Below are 15186 nucleotides of genomic sequence, written 5' to 3' on the forward strand. Positions count from 1 at the left end.
GGAAGACCATTGAAGAACTTATAAACTGTGAAATGAAAACAATGGTTTACAAGTCCTTGCATGAGTTGGCTCCATAATACCTCTGTAGCCTTTTCGCCCGCAATCCACAGTGTGCTTCCCACAGCTTCTGTAATGCTAAAACAGACCTAAGACTGCCCAGGAAAAAATGGGCAGCAAAATGGCAAAAATGCCTTTCTTACAGAGGACCAAAACTATAGAATAGCCCTCAGCTGAGTCTAAGCAGGCATCAACACTGAGTAGTTTTAAGCATTATACTTAATGGACCTTTGTTTTATTCATTTCTATTATAACTCTTGTATATTATTTTATGTAGGCATGTATACTGCTATAAATAGGGTTTATAATTACAGCTTTTTCAAGTATATTTAATTGTAATTGTTATTTTTAAGTTAGGGCCTCTTGTAAATCAACCTTGTCGAAGGGCAACCCTAGAAATTAAATATAAGATATATAAAATATGAAATATCGCTATTTATTGTCGCTCCACAAACACAATTTTGTTTTGTAAAATTCCATATGGTTGAGTTTGGTTTTTTGTGATTCTACATAGCCAAGAATTCACAATGGTTGTCACACCCTCAAAAATTTGGTTTTCTGTAATAATGTACTTTATAATTTTGCTTCCAAGGTTGAGTTAGAATCTACTTGCTTTTCCGAAACATTGACATTACATTATAAATCTATATTGAAAAGAGTTTTAAGGAATTTTAAGGAATTTTTAACACTACACATTTTCAAAATTTTGGTGTTGACTTTTTATTTTTGAAAATTTTTATAACCGCATCTATCGAAATAACTGTACGTAAAGTTCTCGATCTATACCACCTTTCACCCTAGCTCTGCAAGAGTTTTCAACGAGAAAAAGTGGTTTTTTTTTGTTCTAACACTGCAAAAAAATTGAACAACGAGTGCATCAACGTACATGTATGATTTATCAATGCACAAATTGTCTACCACTGCACGTTAAAATAAACCCTGTTACAGTTTCGATCATTTCATTGTGCTAAATCATTGCAAAATACACATCTACTGCACATTTCATCTATGATAAATTTATAGCAAACTTAAGAGATCTCAACAGCGACTAAGAAGAAGAAATGCAAAATTTGTCGCCGTCAAATGGTAAATAACTAAATATTTTCATAATATGGTACAAAGTTGATCTAGAGACGAAAGTCCAAAAACTTCCATCTTTGAAGAAGCATAGTAGCGAACAAGCTCTTTGACGTTTCTGTAATGCTTGTCTTGCTCTTCCTTGCACCTTTTGTCCCAAAACCATTGATAGAATTCAAATGAATAAAGATGGTAATGTATCTTTGCCTGGTTCCATTTTTTGCAACTTTCCGGACAGACATCAAATCCAGCTGAGTAACAAAGTCCTTCTTTAATAAAATCTTCGATATATTCCTTTGGAGGGACTTCTGACAGATAGGACTGACCATTTGTTATTGTGTACCTCAGGTGAATTGATGAGCGCGGCATTGGTATCGTCATCTCTGGGGGTACGTTAGTCCGATAATAATCTAGTGACACTTGACTAGCAAGCAAATGTTCTCCTCTCCAGTCACCATTTGGGACCATCTGCAAGCGCCATGAGTACTCATTTCTGTGATAGTACCAAACATAATTGCACATGATACTAAACTGACAAAAACAATGCATTTGACGTGGATTGTTTTTAAAAACTGAATCAAAATCCATGCTATGATTTCTTGCAAGGACCTCTCTCATTTTTATCATATGCTCCGTTTTTATCATAACAGGGAAAGTTGACATGCATTGCATAACTTCTTTTTTGCCGAGAAACAACTCTGTTGTTTCAGCCCAACATTGGAACGGAACTTGGCCAATTTTTGCAATAATTATTGGTTTTCCATTGTCAAATAACAACTGTGGTGTTACTAAGGTGCTAAAAAATGTATCAGTATCGACATACCCCACATAAGATACATTGGTACATTTATCGGGATACATCATGTCCCAAAACATTCTGGCCTTGCCCCATCCACGGTATGCATCGATGGAACTTGGATCTCTGTAGCATACTTGTGGATATGGCCATTCCGTTTTTATTTTGTCTCCAAACAAATGGTCCTTTTTCTTCTCGTTGTCCAATACAACTAAAAGTTTTGCTCGTTCAGGTGGAAAGAAAAGCTTCATAGTGCGAACCAAATTATTTCTATATTCTTGCTCAAAACGCGGACTAGAGGTTAATCTCAAGTATAGCACAAACTCAGGAACGCCATCCCAAGGGTTTCTTGACGGAAAACTTCCTCTAAAGATGAGTTGACTTTTCATCTGTATTTTCATTGAATTTAGTAAAATGGTCATAAGTACAATGAAAACTGTTGCTGTTAGCAATGCGACGTGTAACAACTGCATGTTAGCATCTGTTGAAGAAAATAAAGACAAAATTTTTCAAAATGTGAAATTTTGCTCGAATGATTTTAAGATATATTTGTAGATATCATCAAAATATGATTATATGTTTTGATATAATTTTGGCAGCTTTCCAATTTTATTTAATGATATGCCTATGAAATAGGAATTAATTTCCTTTTACTTATACAAAACTATCTGTCTGGTGGATTAGACGAAGTGGAAGTACATAGAATTTATAAGGAAACTGAGAATTGCCTATTGGACACTTAATGTAAACACTAGGTATCTGCTTGGGTCCTTCAGGTGTTTGGGACAAGAGTTTTCTGTATCATTCTAAAGTTTGTGGTTTTATAAAAGCCTTTAGTACATTGATTATTAGGACCAGTGAACTGCAAGAAAATAAATATCAACGTTGAAGAAAGATATTAAGAATATAGACTTTAAGCGAATAAGAATAAAGGATAATAAAGACACGATATTATTGTTTTTGTTATATAGTAAGGTCAGGAAGGAGATTTTGTTATTAGGATTATTGAGTAATAACCTTTAATTTGCATCATATGTTGTTCTGTGTTTAATGCTTTAAAGGCAAAAAAATTTCCTGTTCTACATTCTTACGGCTGATAGAGCTGAGCTAATGATTTTGGTAGTGTTGAGTGTCCTTTTTGAAGAAGTTACATAACACTGATGTATAGTTGCTTATTAATGTCAAATATATATTACATTAATTCATTTTTGCAACAGTCGTCAAAGTTATGAGAAAAAGGGACCTGCATCAGCTTTAAAATCCTTGAACCAAGCCAATTCAACAGTTTTCTAGTTATCAAACTTCAAACAGCCGTAACGCATAAAATATGCAACAGATTTAACGTGTTTTCCACATTTAGAGACAATTTAACGTGTTGTTTCTGCCTGTGCAATAATACATTAGTTCATTTGTTCAAAATTGAAAATTCAGAAAAAAACAATTTTGTTATAATGTCATCCTTTTGCACCTCTGTTGCTCAAGTCTGGTTCTATCGTTAACAGAAACATATAACACAGCTTGTCAAGGCCAATAGTAGAAAGAAGAATGTTTCAAAAAACTAAACTTTTGCACAAATTACACTTTATATAAATACATATTCCGCCAACACCAAGTTTCTAAACTAGTGCTAAAGATACCACTTCTTCGTTCTATTCCAGTGATGTTGTCATTATGGATCATGGATCAAAACCTCTTGGGCATTGGTAAATGTCGCCAAAGGTGAGCAAAAGTATTGCACAGGCTGAGTCAGAAAGTAAGAAAGACAGTTCTCGTAGAAAACGACAACATAATAAATGACGACAAGAAGATTTGTGAAATTTTCAATTCTTATTTTGTAAACATAACCGACACACTACCAATCACATCACAGCCAGAGTCTGACGTTGAAATCAATTCGTCAACTGATCATGTGCTATATTCGATTCAGAAATACAGGAGCCACCCTAGTATTATCAGAATTAAGGAGAATGTTGGTATTATTGACGAATTTGAATTTGATTTTGTTGCACCTTTTGATGTTTGGAATGAAATCAACCAGCTTAGTAGCTCAAAAAATCTATTGGGGAGATTCCTACGGACATTTGATATTACTCTCAGATTTGTGTATTGATCAAATTACATTGTATATTAACAATATGTTCGAATATAGCGAATCCCCTGACCAACTAGAACTGGCTGATGTATCACCTATCTTCAAAGCGAACGATTCTACATTGAAACTTAACTTTAGGCCAACAAGTGTCCTTCCGTCCCTTTCAAAAGTCTTTGAACGCAAGATGGTCAAACAAATGAAACTGTGTGGCTTTGTGTTTCGTGTATGGCTTCCGTGACGGCTACAGTACACAACATGCATTGTTAGTTTTAGGTGCATTTCTGTTTAAATTTTTCATGAACGATTTCACATATGTCATTACTAAGTCAGAATACTGTAATTTTTCAGATGACAATATTATATATGCATGCAGTCAAACCCTAGAACAGGCTGTATCTTATCTTAGGGATGATACCCATAATGCGCTGTGTTGGTTTCGGGACAATGGAATGATTGCGAATCCTTTCAAATTTCAAGTCATGTATCTTGGTCTGAAGCCAGAGCAGGAATACGTGTTTGAAATTGCTAACAAACCCATTCCTGCAACTAGCACAGTCAAACTGTTAGGTATTACTATAGACTCTAGGCTAAAATTTGTCGACCATGTAAACGCACTTTGCACGAAAGCAAACAACAAGACCAGCGCATTTTCGCGAGTAGCAAAATATTTAAATCAGGACAAGAGACATATTCTTTACAATACATATATTATATCAAACTTCAATTATTGTCCTTTAATCTGGATGATCTGTGGGAAAGATGCCAATACAGCAATCAACAGAGTTTACAAAAGGGCACTGAGAATTATTTGGGGGGACTTCGCAACCCCCTTTGCTGAACTTTTAGCTAGGGGTAGCGAAAGAACTATTCCCACAAAAAATTTGCTGGAAATATATAAATGCCTCAATTCGGAAAATCCATCTTTTTTTCGGAATCTGACTGCGACTTTCTCACCTTCACTGTATCACTTCCTTGTTCTATTATTGCTATTGTTTCTGATGAGCACACTTTGTCACTTGCGTCTGCAAAGATGTGTAGCTGTACAGCTTTGACTTTCTTTCCCTCCTTTATTAAACTTCTTGGGATCTTAATTTCTCTCAGTTGTCTCAACCACTTCAGATAATCTTTCACAAGAGGCTTTGAAACTTTATTGTTCCAACCCTTTCCTTTATTGTTCCAACCCAGGCTTCTCTGAATATTCGCTTTCCTTCTACTACAGTAGGTGAAATTATACCGAGTAGGTCATATACCCTTGCTAACTGACTTAATATGGCGTTCTTGGTAATTGGGCCATCACCTACATCTTTATTAATGGGAATTGTAAGGGTGTCTTCTTTCTTGTCCCATATGTGTCCCAAAATTCTTGTTGGGTTGGTCATATCTTCACTTTCTAAGCTTTCAGCATTTGACTCCCATTTAAGAATTGGAAGCTTTCCATCATCTAGTATAAAGATAGCTTGTGTCTTGAATGTTTCTAGTTTCTAAACCTCTGCTCCAGTACGCATCAGATCGTCAACATAAGTATTTGATCTAAGCTGTTCTAGTATATTCCCAAACTCTGGCTTCTCAAATTGCTCATAGTGGTGTTGGAGTGTCCCCCCAAGCATGAAAGGACTTGCTTCCCTACCAAAGGGGATTCTCATAAAGCGTAAGTGTCCTTTTTTTCCTTAAATCGTGAACAAAAATCGAAATGCATCTCTATCTTCTTCCTTTATGCCAATTTGCAGAAATGTCTTTTCCAGATCACCCAATAAGAGATAAGGTGCCATTCTGGCCCTTACCATAATGTCCCAGATATTTGGCTGCAATGCTGGGCCTGTATACATCACATCATTAATATTATTCATCAATTGGGTCGCACTCGCGTCAAACACCATTCTGCATTTATTGTGCTAGCGTTCTCTCTTACAACAGGTTTGTGGGGAATGTAAAATACCTTGGACCCTGAAGGTTCAGATGGTCCCTTTTCAATCACCCCGTCTCTCAGTTGGCTTTCTACTATTTCCATATAATCTGCTTTGAGCTTTTCATTGCCTCTCATCTTTCGCTCCACATTCTGCAACCGTTTTCCACTTTGTGTTTCATTTGTTTCTGTCAGTTGCATTCCCAGTATCCAAGGTACGTTTACATAATATCTCCAATCATCTTGTCTGGTTATATTATCTTTAAATTCTCTCATAACATCCAGCTGGTCATTCTCTCTCCTATCTTCAACTCCTAGCATATCTAGGCTGTATAATCTTTCATAATCATTTGATTTTCTTGTAAACGACAATTCACATTAGCATAATTACCTGTTTTGATATTACAAAACGTTTTGTCTCCAAAAAACATGTGTATTGTGCTTTCCATTGTCAGTGAGATAAAACTGTTTGTCTTTTGTATGCTTATACTTAGTTTTCGATTTTCTCAAATCTTGTCTCAGTACAGTTGTTAAATTCTGCATTTCTAGTCCTGTAACTTCAAAGCTTACTCTGGCTTTGCCATCCAATGACTCTATCTCCACATTAAGAATTGGCATAGATTTTCTCCGTGTCCCATTTACAGTGGTTATTTCTTTATTCTCAAACCTTTTTGGTTTTAATTTCAACTCTTTCATTGCTTCTCTAGAAATTAAATCTCTCCCTGCACCACTGTCTAAAAACGCCCAGAAAATCTTTCCTTAAATTTTGACTGGCAATATTGATGGAAGGGATTCTTCCTTACTGGGTGTGTAGCCTACAAGTACTCAGTGGCGGATCCAGCCAAAAATCTGACTACCGCCGAAATGAGATAGAGGATTGACCACACCCTTTAGACCACACCCATTTCTTGATCACATCCGGTTTTCTAAAATGATTATTGCTTTCTATAATTTCTTATGTAAACCATTTTCAAGAGACAAGCGGTGCTTTACTGAAATTTGATGTATCCTTACAACAAGCTTGAGAAGAAATAAATAATCTTATTCAATATTCTGAGAATGGATATTCTAAAACACTTTACGGCATTTAGACGAGGAACATCATAGAATTAGAAAAAAAGATACATTTGGCAGAATTTTGAAGTGTCGCCTAAAACTCGCATTTAGTCGGACAATTACTTATGAAAATCAGACCTGTTGGAAATTACAAGTTTAAAAAGCTAGATGAAATTTGCAATTATTGAGAGCAACTTTTGTTAAACAAAGAATCATACTTTTGGCGAATATTGTGGGCCTGACTTTTAATCCTGACGCCTTCTTAAATTTTAGAATGTTTGAGTCTTAATATTCTTTTAAAATATATCCCTACGAATAGTTGTGTATTGTACAGATTTATTGGTCACATCGGCTTTGAAGTTACAGTTTGCCCACTTGCAGAATATGTAGGCATCCCCCCATCTTTCTGTAGCGTTTGAGCCGTGTTGAGCGGCAGTACTACTCAACCCTCCATCTGAGCGGTAGTCAACTCGGTTGTTCATTGGTTTTCAACAAAATTTGTATGATTCCCCCTAGGTTGGCAGTGATTTCTGACGATTTGATTGGTTTAGGCAGGCTGACTACCGCTCAGTGCAGCTCGAATCCGCGCTACACCGACTCAACCCCCCTAGCTAGCAAGCCATGATTTCATCATCCCCCCATGCTAGCCTTCTATTTGCAAACACGTGGCTCGGCAATTGGCACGATATTTCCATAGCGATAAGGATTAAGAAATATTTCTGTCTCTGTGGAAATTTCAGGCATGTTCCTAGGAAGAAAGGCTTGGTTTGCAGCGCGATCGAATATTTTCAATAATTAAATATGGTTCAATTGAAGTAGTAAGATAAACATGAAAATGATCCTTGTTTCTATAATTTTTTGAATAATCCGACTAACGCTTGAGCGGTAATGGTGGTAGTTTGGATCCGCCACTGCTTTTCCTGTGTTATCTTGTTGGCTTCTGGTAGCTATTATATTCTCTGTTTTCTTACAAATCAATTTTCTTTCCTATTTATCACTGTCCTGGCAGGGTCGCCACTGTTTTCGGAATCTGACTGCGATTTTCTCACTCACAAAATCTCACGTCGGCCATTTTTCTTTTTCGCATGCGGCAAGTGTGGTTCGAAACCCAGTCCCTTGAGACTCGCTAATCGAGCCCAGGCTCTTAAAACGTTCTAAATCTAAATAAACGTCCATTAATTGTCCAAATAACTAAACGTCCAACTAAATATGCTTAATAGCCGTAAACTTTTATGCGGCAAATCTTCCGGGCAAAAGATGTAGCCTATAACCTAAGGACTAAAAATCTTCTCCGGTTACCGAGCACAAACACAATTTCAAATGGAAATGATTCACTATCCATATCTTTGAGGGGTGCCATCCTTTGGAACACTTTATCTGACTCAATATTTTTATGTGGAAAGTGGAAAGGTGATAGTTGCTCATGTAAAATATGTAGATAAAAGGTTCGTTGGAATCTCATCATAAGCATATATTTATTATATTTACTGTAATTAGAATTTCTCTTTGTGTAAATAGTTGGTTTTAATTAGTTCAAGTTAGAACTAACAGTATTTTAACCAACTGTAAATAATGTTATAATAAAAACAATAATAATATTGCATCAGAACTCAATCAATATAAGGTGTCTCAAATTGTTGGTCAGGGAAAAAAGATGCTGCAAATTGCTTGAAACAGCAGTATTATGTTTTCTCGCAATAAACATGTTCACTCAAGTACTTCAATAGCTGTGAATTTATGATAAAATGACTTAGAATATGCCACTTTCAACCAAATACAGGGCTAATATTGTCCAACTAGGCACTCCAACGACTAGATCTGTTCTTGCAAATGTTTTTCTGAATCTTTTGTGTTGCGTTTAACAGAACCTGTTACAAAACTCTTTGATAAAGTTTTAGCAAGTCTCACAGATTTTTCAAAGCTGAGCAACTGTCTATTTAAAAGTTTAAATTTTTACTTTAAAAAAAGTAGCTTCTTCAATTTTGAGGGCCCCTGGAGCCAGGGGGGCCACGGGGGCACAGCCCCCCCCTTTTTGCGGAAAGTATAAACAAGTGCCCCTTTTCGAAAAATATAATGCGTGTATTTTTTCACTGCCAGATATTCTGCCTTTAGAAACTAAGTAAAATAACATAACTCTGTACGTTGTTGGAGGACCATTCACTGAAAATTCCTTAAATTGCAGTTGATATTGTTCAGCAAGCTCCTGTGATGAACAATATCAACTGCAAAGGAGAATTTCCTTAGTATGTCTTCAGCAACAAAATCATTAGTTAAAGGTCCTATCAAGTTCCCGGGTGGGCACAGTCAGTTGGTCCAATGTATATCGTGTGTGTTCTTGAAAGTAAAAACTGGACCCCTATCTCTGAATCTGGGTCGAGTAAAATTTACCCTATTATGTGCCTTTGACAAAGTCGTGTAACTCTTTTCACTGAGAATATTCAAGGAATTTGATTGAGCAGGAATGTTTGTTAAAAACAAATTTGGTGAACTCTGCTTTTCACTGAGCATGTTAGAGCCATTCTTATTTTTATGTCTAGGCAAGATAAAAAGCAGAGTTCACTAAATTTGATTTTAACAACAATCCCTTATGGCTCTTGACATATATATTAACAAAATCAGACATCTGTAAAACAATAGCTGCGACATATTGCTTGCTTCACAACATTTTTTCGATGTTTTTTATGAAGAAATGAAAAAGTTATGCCCTTGCAATGAGTACATGCTAACAAAGACTTTAACAAAGACTTAAATTTCTTATCTAAGATTAGAACAATATACAAGACTAGACGTACTGCAAAATTTATTGTACTTCAATATGCCATTTATTTACCTAAAAAATTATTTACAACATCATATCAGTAAATTCCTGCCCTTTTTGTGCTTCCTCTGACTGATTAAGAATGCAACCCTATTTTCAAGGTTCTATGTCCCAGAATTCTAGCTTTTTTCAAATTTTCGGAATTCAAATGTTATATGTTTGACCAACTGACTGAGCCGCCCGGGATAAATTTTAAGGAGAGTTAAAAACTTGTTTTGTTAATAAGACTGATGAGATAAACCTTATCAATGTTACAAATTGAATTTGCAATGGCAGTGAAGAATGTTCCCGCACTTTCAGCCGATTGTGTGAAAATGACTTAACCATAAAATTTGTTGCTTTTAGAAAATATTCAATGGAGGCAAACAAATTTGTGTTAAAGTGGGGATGGGAGGATGCAAATACCAAGAAGTGTTTAAGCAAGAAAATTAAAATCATTATTCGAATGGGGCTGAAACTTTGTTGAGAAAGGGATAGGGACTGGAACTCGTTTTGAAGTATATAGAGACTAAGAATTCAAAAATGCCATTCAGTTCATATTTTGAGTTGGACTCGTTGGTATGTTGCAATCAATCTTAACATTTGTTGAGTATAATGTGCCTGCCACAAGTATGAAAAAAGGATGTGTGCCTGCTTCTTACCCGAGACCAAATCCACTAACAGTGCAATTATAAGGAAAATAAGTACAGCGTATTGTAATAGAGGTATAAATAATACATGAAAGCGAGATTTACACTCTCAAAAAACTTTGAAGGCCATGCGATTGGAAGCTATACATTTTGGCACTTACTAATGTTTCGGGAAAAAATATTCGTGCCCTTTTTATTCCTTTTTGCCCCCCTGTTCAAACCTGCGTCCGGCGGCCCTGACTTCTAGAGTAAAAGTGTTGCCAATGGTTTGAAGTTAGGTTTCATCGGTTTTTAACTATAAAAGGACGCCACATAGATGGTTTTAATTTCGATCGCCATGTTGTTCACAACGCGGTCGCCTGAAACAACATTATGTTTTCTCATGGAATGAAATGACAAAAAATTCCGGCGATAAACATGTACATTCAAGTGTTTACAGATTTGTCAAACCTTTTGCTGACTGTGGAGGGCCAAAGAAAAGTATTTGAAAATGGAGGGGCCAAATTATTAAAGTCTTGAGAGGGCTTAGGAAAGGCCACCATGGTTGGCGGCAAGAAAATTTTTTAGAATTATGGTGTCTTAGTGATAACCAGTGTTGGATGGGCTAGACCCGGACTGCTTCCTACGCGAGATTTTTTATTCGATCATTCTTATGTTAATTAGCTTGGGTTGTGGTAGTTCGGAGTTACTCGTGTAAATAGGAGTTTTTCGTTATGTTTTGGTAAAGAGGAGTCATAAACTTAGATCTTGTCGTCTCTCTATATCTTCTCTCCACATTGTCTACTCTCCACATTCTAACAGCCAGAAACTGTATCTAAAATGAATTTTGACTGAAGGTGTCGCATAGTCGCGTCTATTGTGATGTTGATTTGAAATAGAAAAGTTTTGCAAAGCTTTAGAATAACCACCATCATATAGCTCGTGATGAAACCATTTTTAGATTTTAAAATTACCCAAAATAAGATGAGGGAAAAAATAAATGTGTATTATCGATACTTATTCACTCTAGGTAATTCTCGTGTTCATGTCTATATTTGTTTATGCTTCTCTTAGCAGTGGCGAAGCTAGCCAAAAATTGTTGGTCCTGCTATATGGACAGGGCCACGCCCTTATTCAATTGGAAAAGTCTATGGACAAAAATTCTATTTTGCAGATGAATATATTTGTGGTATTCCAGATTTTGGTCTTATAAACCTGACCAATCTAGATATTCTATTAAAATAATTTTAATAAACAACAGAGTTTAAAGTCTGTAGGGGCAAGTTCACATATTCTGCAGAACAATTATTCTGCAGCTGATAAAGAGAGGTACAATCCAATAATGTGTCGCATTATCAATGAAAACAACTTTATTAGATAAACCATTAGACGAGAAAACAATTCAGGTAGAAAAATGCAAAATCCGCTGAAATTGGTTTATTCTAAAACTCAAAACTTTCAATCACACAACAGTAAATTCAATTATGCTTTCATCGTCCTTGTCCAAGTCTAAGAAAATTTTATTTAGGCCACCATGATATACCGTGCCTCAAACGATCGTACAAAGGCCGAAATCAGAGTGCCGCATACAGCCAATTCTTGTTGTTTACATTTCTTTCTTGCGAACTTTGGACTCTGTCTTGTTACAAATAAAATTTATGCAGCTCAACTGAGGCAAGTTTTGCTTTCAATAATAATATCATTGGTATTGCCAAAGCAAGCAGGAAATCCGCATTCACATCGCCTCGCCATAATACTTTAACTGGCCTCCTTGCTAGTATCTCATTGCAGAACGAGAATGCACAGGGCAATTCTTGCAGTCCTTCTCTCAGAAACAGCAGGACCAAAGGTTTTCAAAACAATGCTCTTTGACCTATGTAGGTGAACCCTCGACCAATCAAATCACAACTGCTTACGAAAAGTTATGATGGTCATTTCGACGAGGTCCTGCTCCCGAGATTGAGCAGGACTGCTCTTTGTTCTAGAATATTGTGAAGCAGGACTAAATTCACAAAATCCCATTGTGAAGCAGGACCAAACATAGGGTATCATAGTTATGAGCAGGACCGAAATTCAGGGCTGCCGTAGAAGAGAACAGGACCTTAAGATTAGCACGGGATGCCTGTATTAGCTGGCGGAACTGGGGACTGTTTATCAAAAAGAATTTGAAACTTCCTTTTTGCAAAGAAGAAATTGTTTATTGTTTACAGTAAATCTTATCTTTGGAAATTCTTGGTCCTGCTCAGCAGGACCAGCAGGACCTTTGGCTTCGCCACTGTCTCTTAGTTAGGAAATATTAGCTTATCGCGCTTTAGTTTTTCATGTTTTCCGGTAACATAATATTTTACATGCCCTTTACCCTACAAAGTTCCCCCGCGTATTTTAATAAATCTAACACCTCCTACTAGTTCATTTACGTATTTCACGATAGATACCGACAATGACACCGACAATTATTGATGTTAGTTTGCTATATTGTAATGCTGTTATATAAATTAGAGTAAGGAGAAGCAGAGTTAGTTAGAGAGAAGCATGGTGCTTGCGAAAGGCCACTGCTATCAAACTTTTAAAAGTTAACGTTTTTATGAATTGTATTCGTAAGAAGCAATTCTTGTGTTTTATTTAGCATTCTCTACCGCTCGGAAAAATCAATCTAGCCAAATATACGAAGCCCCTCACAAATGAAACATGGATTAATAATAAACATTAACGTTGAAATATCAACAGGAGAACTATCAACTAAAAATAAAAAGTTAAGCAATTTCATACAGCTAAGATAAAACTTTGTAGTATCTGATCTTAACTTTTAGGAAATTAAGTGCTTTAACAAAAATATGAAAAAACCTTCAGACTGGGCTTGTCAAAATGAGTTTAAATAGAATCTATAATTTGTGTCGATATTTTCTTTTTCTTAGTAGGAATGGATTTCCAAACGATGAAACTCTGAAGTTTTCTCGATGATGATACTTTTTAAAAACAAATCTGCCCATACTTTATTTCTCATATTCTCAAAAAAGTTTTTTGATTTTGCAGTGTGGACACAACTAACCTGGGTCGCCCTGGTTGAACCCAGGTTAGTGTTATGAATTTCTAGTGTGGACACCAACCTGGGGTGAACCTGAGTTAGTTTTAGTAACGCATGCCAATCATATGCCTCAAAACGATGTAAGAAAATTGAGTCCCACCAGTTTTTACTTCGTGTTTTACACCAATATTTTCTTTCCACGTCTACTCGTTGAATGCACTCTAAAGTGATAATTTGTTTAGGACATGTTTCAAATTTTTTCCTCCTCTGTGATCTGGATCTCTTATACTGTCGAATCCGTTTGCGACATGCAGCCAATATTTTGTTTAATCTTGATTGCCGTGCCATTGAATATTTATTCTGAATAATCTGCATTGCAAGGAAAAACATTTTAGACAAAACACAATAAACTGCGACTTCGGCAACTTCCATCTTGATCGTGTTTGTAGATTATTCGTGTTGTTGTCCATGTGTTGTTGTTATAATTTAACTCACGTGCGTAGCATTGACTAACCAGGGTTCGCCCCAACTTTTTGTCTACATTACAAAACATGAAAATCAAGTGTGGACAAAACAGGGTTCGCCCTAGGTTAAATTTAAGCCGGGGCGAGCCTGGGTTAGTTTGTGTACTGCGGACAGGGCTTTAAACAAATGCTGATTTCCAAATGTGCACACCAAAATTGCAACTAAAATAAGTTCACTAATCCCTCAAATCTGAAATCTTGTTCAGTTCGCCCAGGGCCTTGGAAAAGTTGTCTTGATTTTCCACTTTGACAAAGGTAACAAGTTTTATGTAAGAAACTTGTGCACCCAGGGTCTTAGCTTCAATAATCGAGCGCCAAAAGTAATTAACTCTAAACAAGTTCATACAAATGGTCAACAATGTTGCACTGTGTGGACAGAGCCTTCAATAAGCCTAAACATTCCATTTCAAACGTATTAGGGTGTTAAAAATAAATCTATTATCTTGTAGACGAGCCTAATCAGCAATATTGCTCATTAGAGTGATCAGCGACAAATTTAGCAAACGTGCTTGGAGGATGCACGTAGTCAATGCTATTTTGCTCTCAAGCGAGTCATTGCATCCTGATTTTCCAAACTATGGCAAGAGGGAAATCTCTTTTTATGGAGGCTAATTTTGTATATGATCAAAACTTTTGATAGCTTGATTATAAAGCATTGTCTGAGGTATGTATTTCGTGAAACTGTTGCCATTTGTTCTAGGTTTTGCTAACTTTGAGTTATACTTGTGAAGATCGGAACAATATGCCAAAATTTCAAAGAAAACACTCACCTAATCTCAGATTGGATTTAGAACCGATTTTGAACTCTTCAATTTCTAATAGAATCAGGTGAGGCAAAAAAAAACGCGAATCCGCCTTGACCCAGATGAAGGAATGCCTGCCACACACAATCAAATCAGGTATAGCTTTGTATAGAAATAGTTATCCAGGCACGATAATATCAGGTAGAGCTTTGTATAGAAATAGTTATTCACGCACAATCAAAACAGGTAGAGCTTTGTATAAAAATAGGGTTGAAACCAAAGAAATAGTAGAGCTAGAATACGCGCTCTATTGTTCGCCTATTGTTTTCTGCGTAATACCACAAAATACGCAGAAGGTGAACTCTATGTCGGCACCTTTGATGTTTGCGTGCACGAATCTAGAACAAAGAAACAATAGCTTGTGTGAATGAAGAAAAGGCCACTGTAGCAGGCTGCTCGACGGGCTCCAAGGAGTTCTTGCTGCGAA

The 15186-nt window shown here is 36.3% G+C and overlaps 1 protein-coding gene across 1 annotated transcript; it reads right to left on the minus strand.

Moving 5' to 3' along the window:
• Positions 1-1126: 1126 nt before the first annotated feature.
• LOC148959966 (uncharacterized) lies at positions 1127-14946 on the minus strand. The gene is made up of 2 exons (XM_089109340.1): positions 14727-14946; positions 1127-2411 (listed from the first exon to the last, which is right to left on the minus strand). Exon 2 carries the CDS (start codon positions 2401-2403, stop codon positions 1162-1164), a length of 1242 nt encoding a protein of 413 aa, XP_088965466.1. The 5' UTR covers positions 2404-2411; positions 14727-14946; the 3' UTR covers positions 1127-1161.
• Between the last annotated feature and the right edge of the window lie 240 nt (positions 14947-15186).

The sequence above is a fragment of the Rhopilema esculentum genome, chromosome 7, assembly GCF_057945365.1.
Source record: "Rhopilema esculentum isolate cy_ngs chromosome 7, ASM5794536v1, whole genome shotgun sequence".
NCBI classification, from domain to species: domain Eukaryota; kingdom Metazoa; phylum Cnidaria; class Scyphozoa; order Rhizostomeae; family Rhizostomatidae; genus Rhopilema; species Rhopilema esculentum.

Excerpts from the sequence above, each read along its gene's own strand:
- LOC148959966 (XM_089109340.1), bottom strand. The coding sequence starts at position 2,403 with ATGCAGTTGTTACACGTCGCATTGCTAACAGCAACAGTTTTCATTGTA.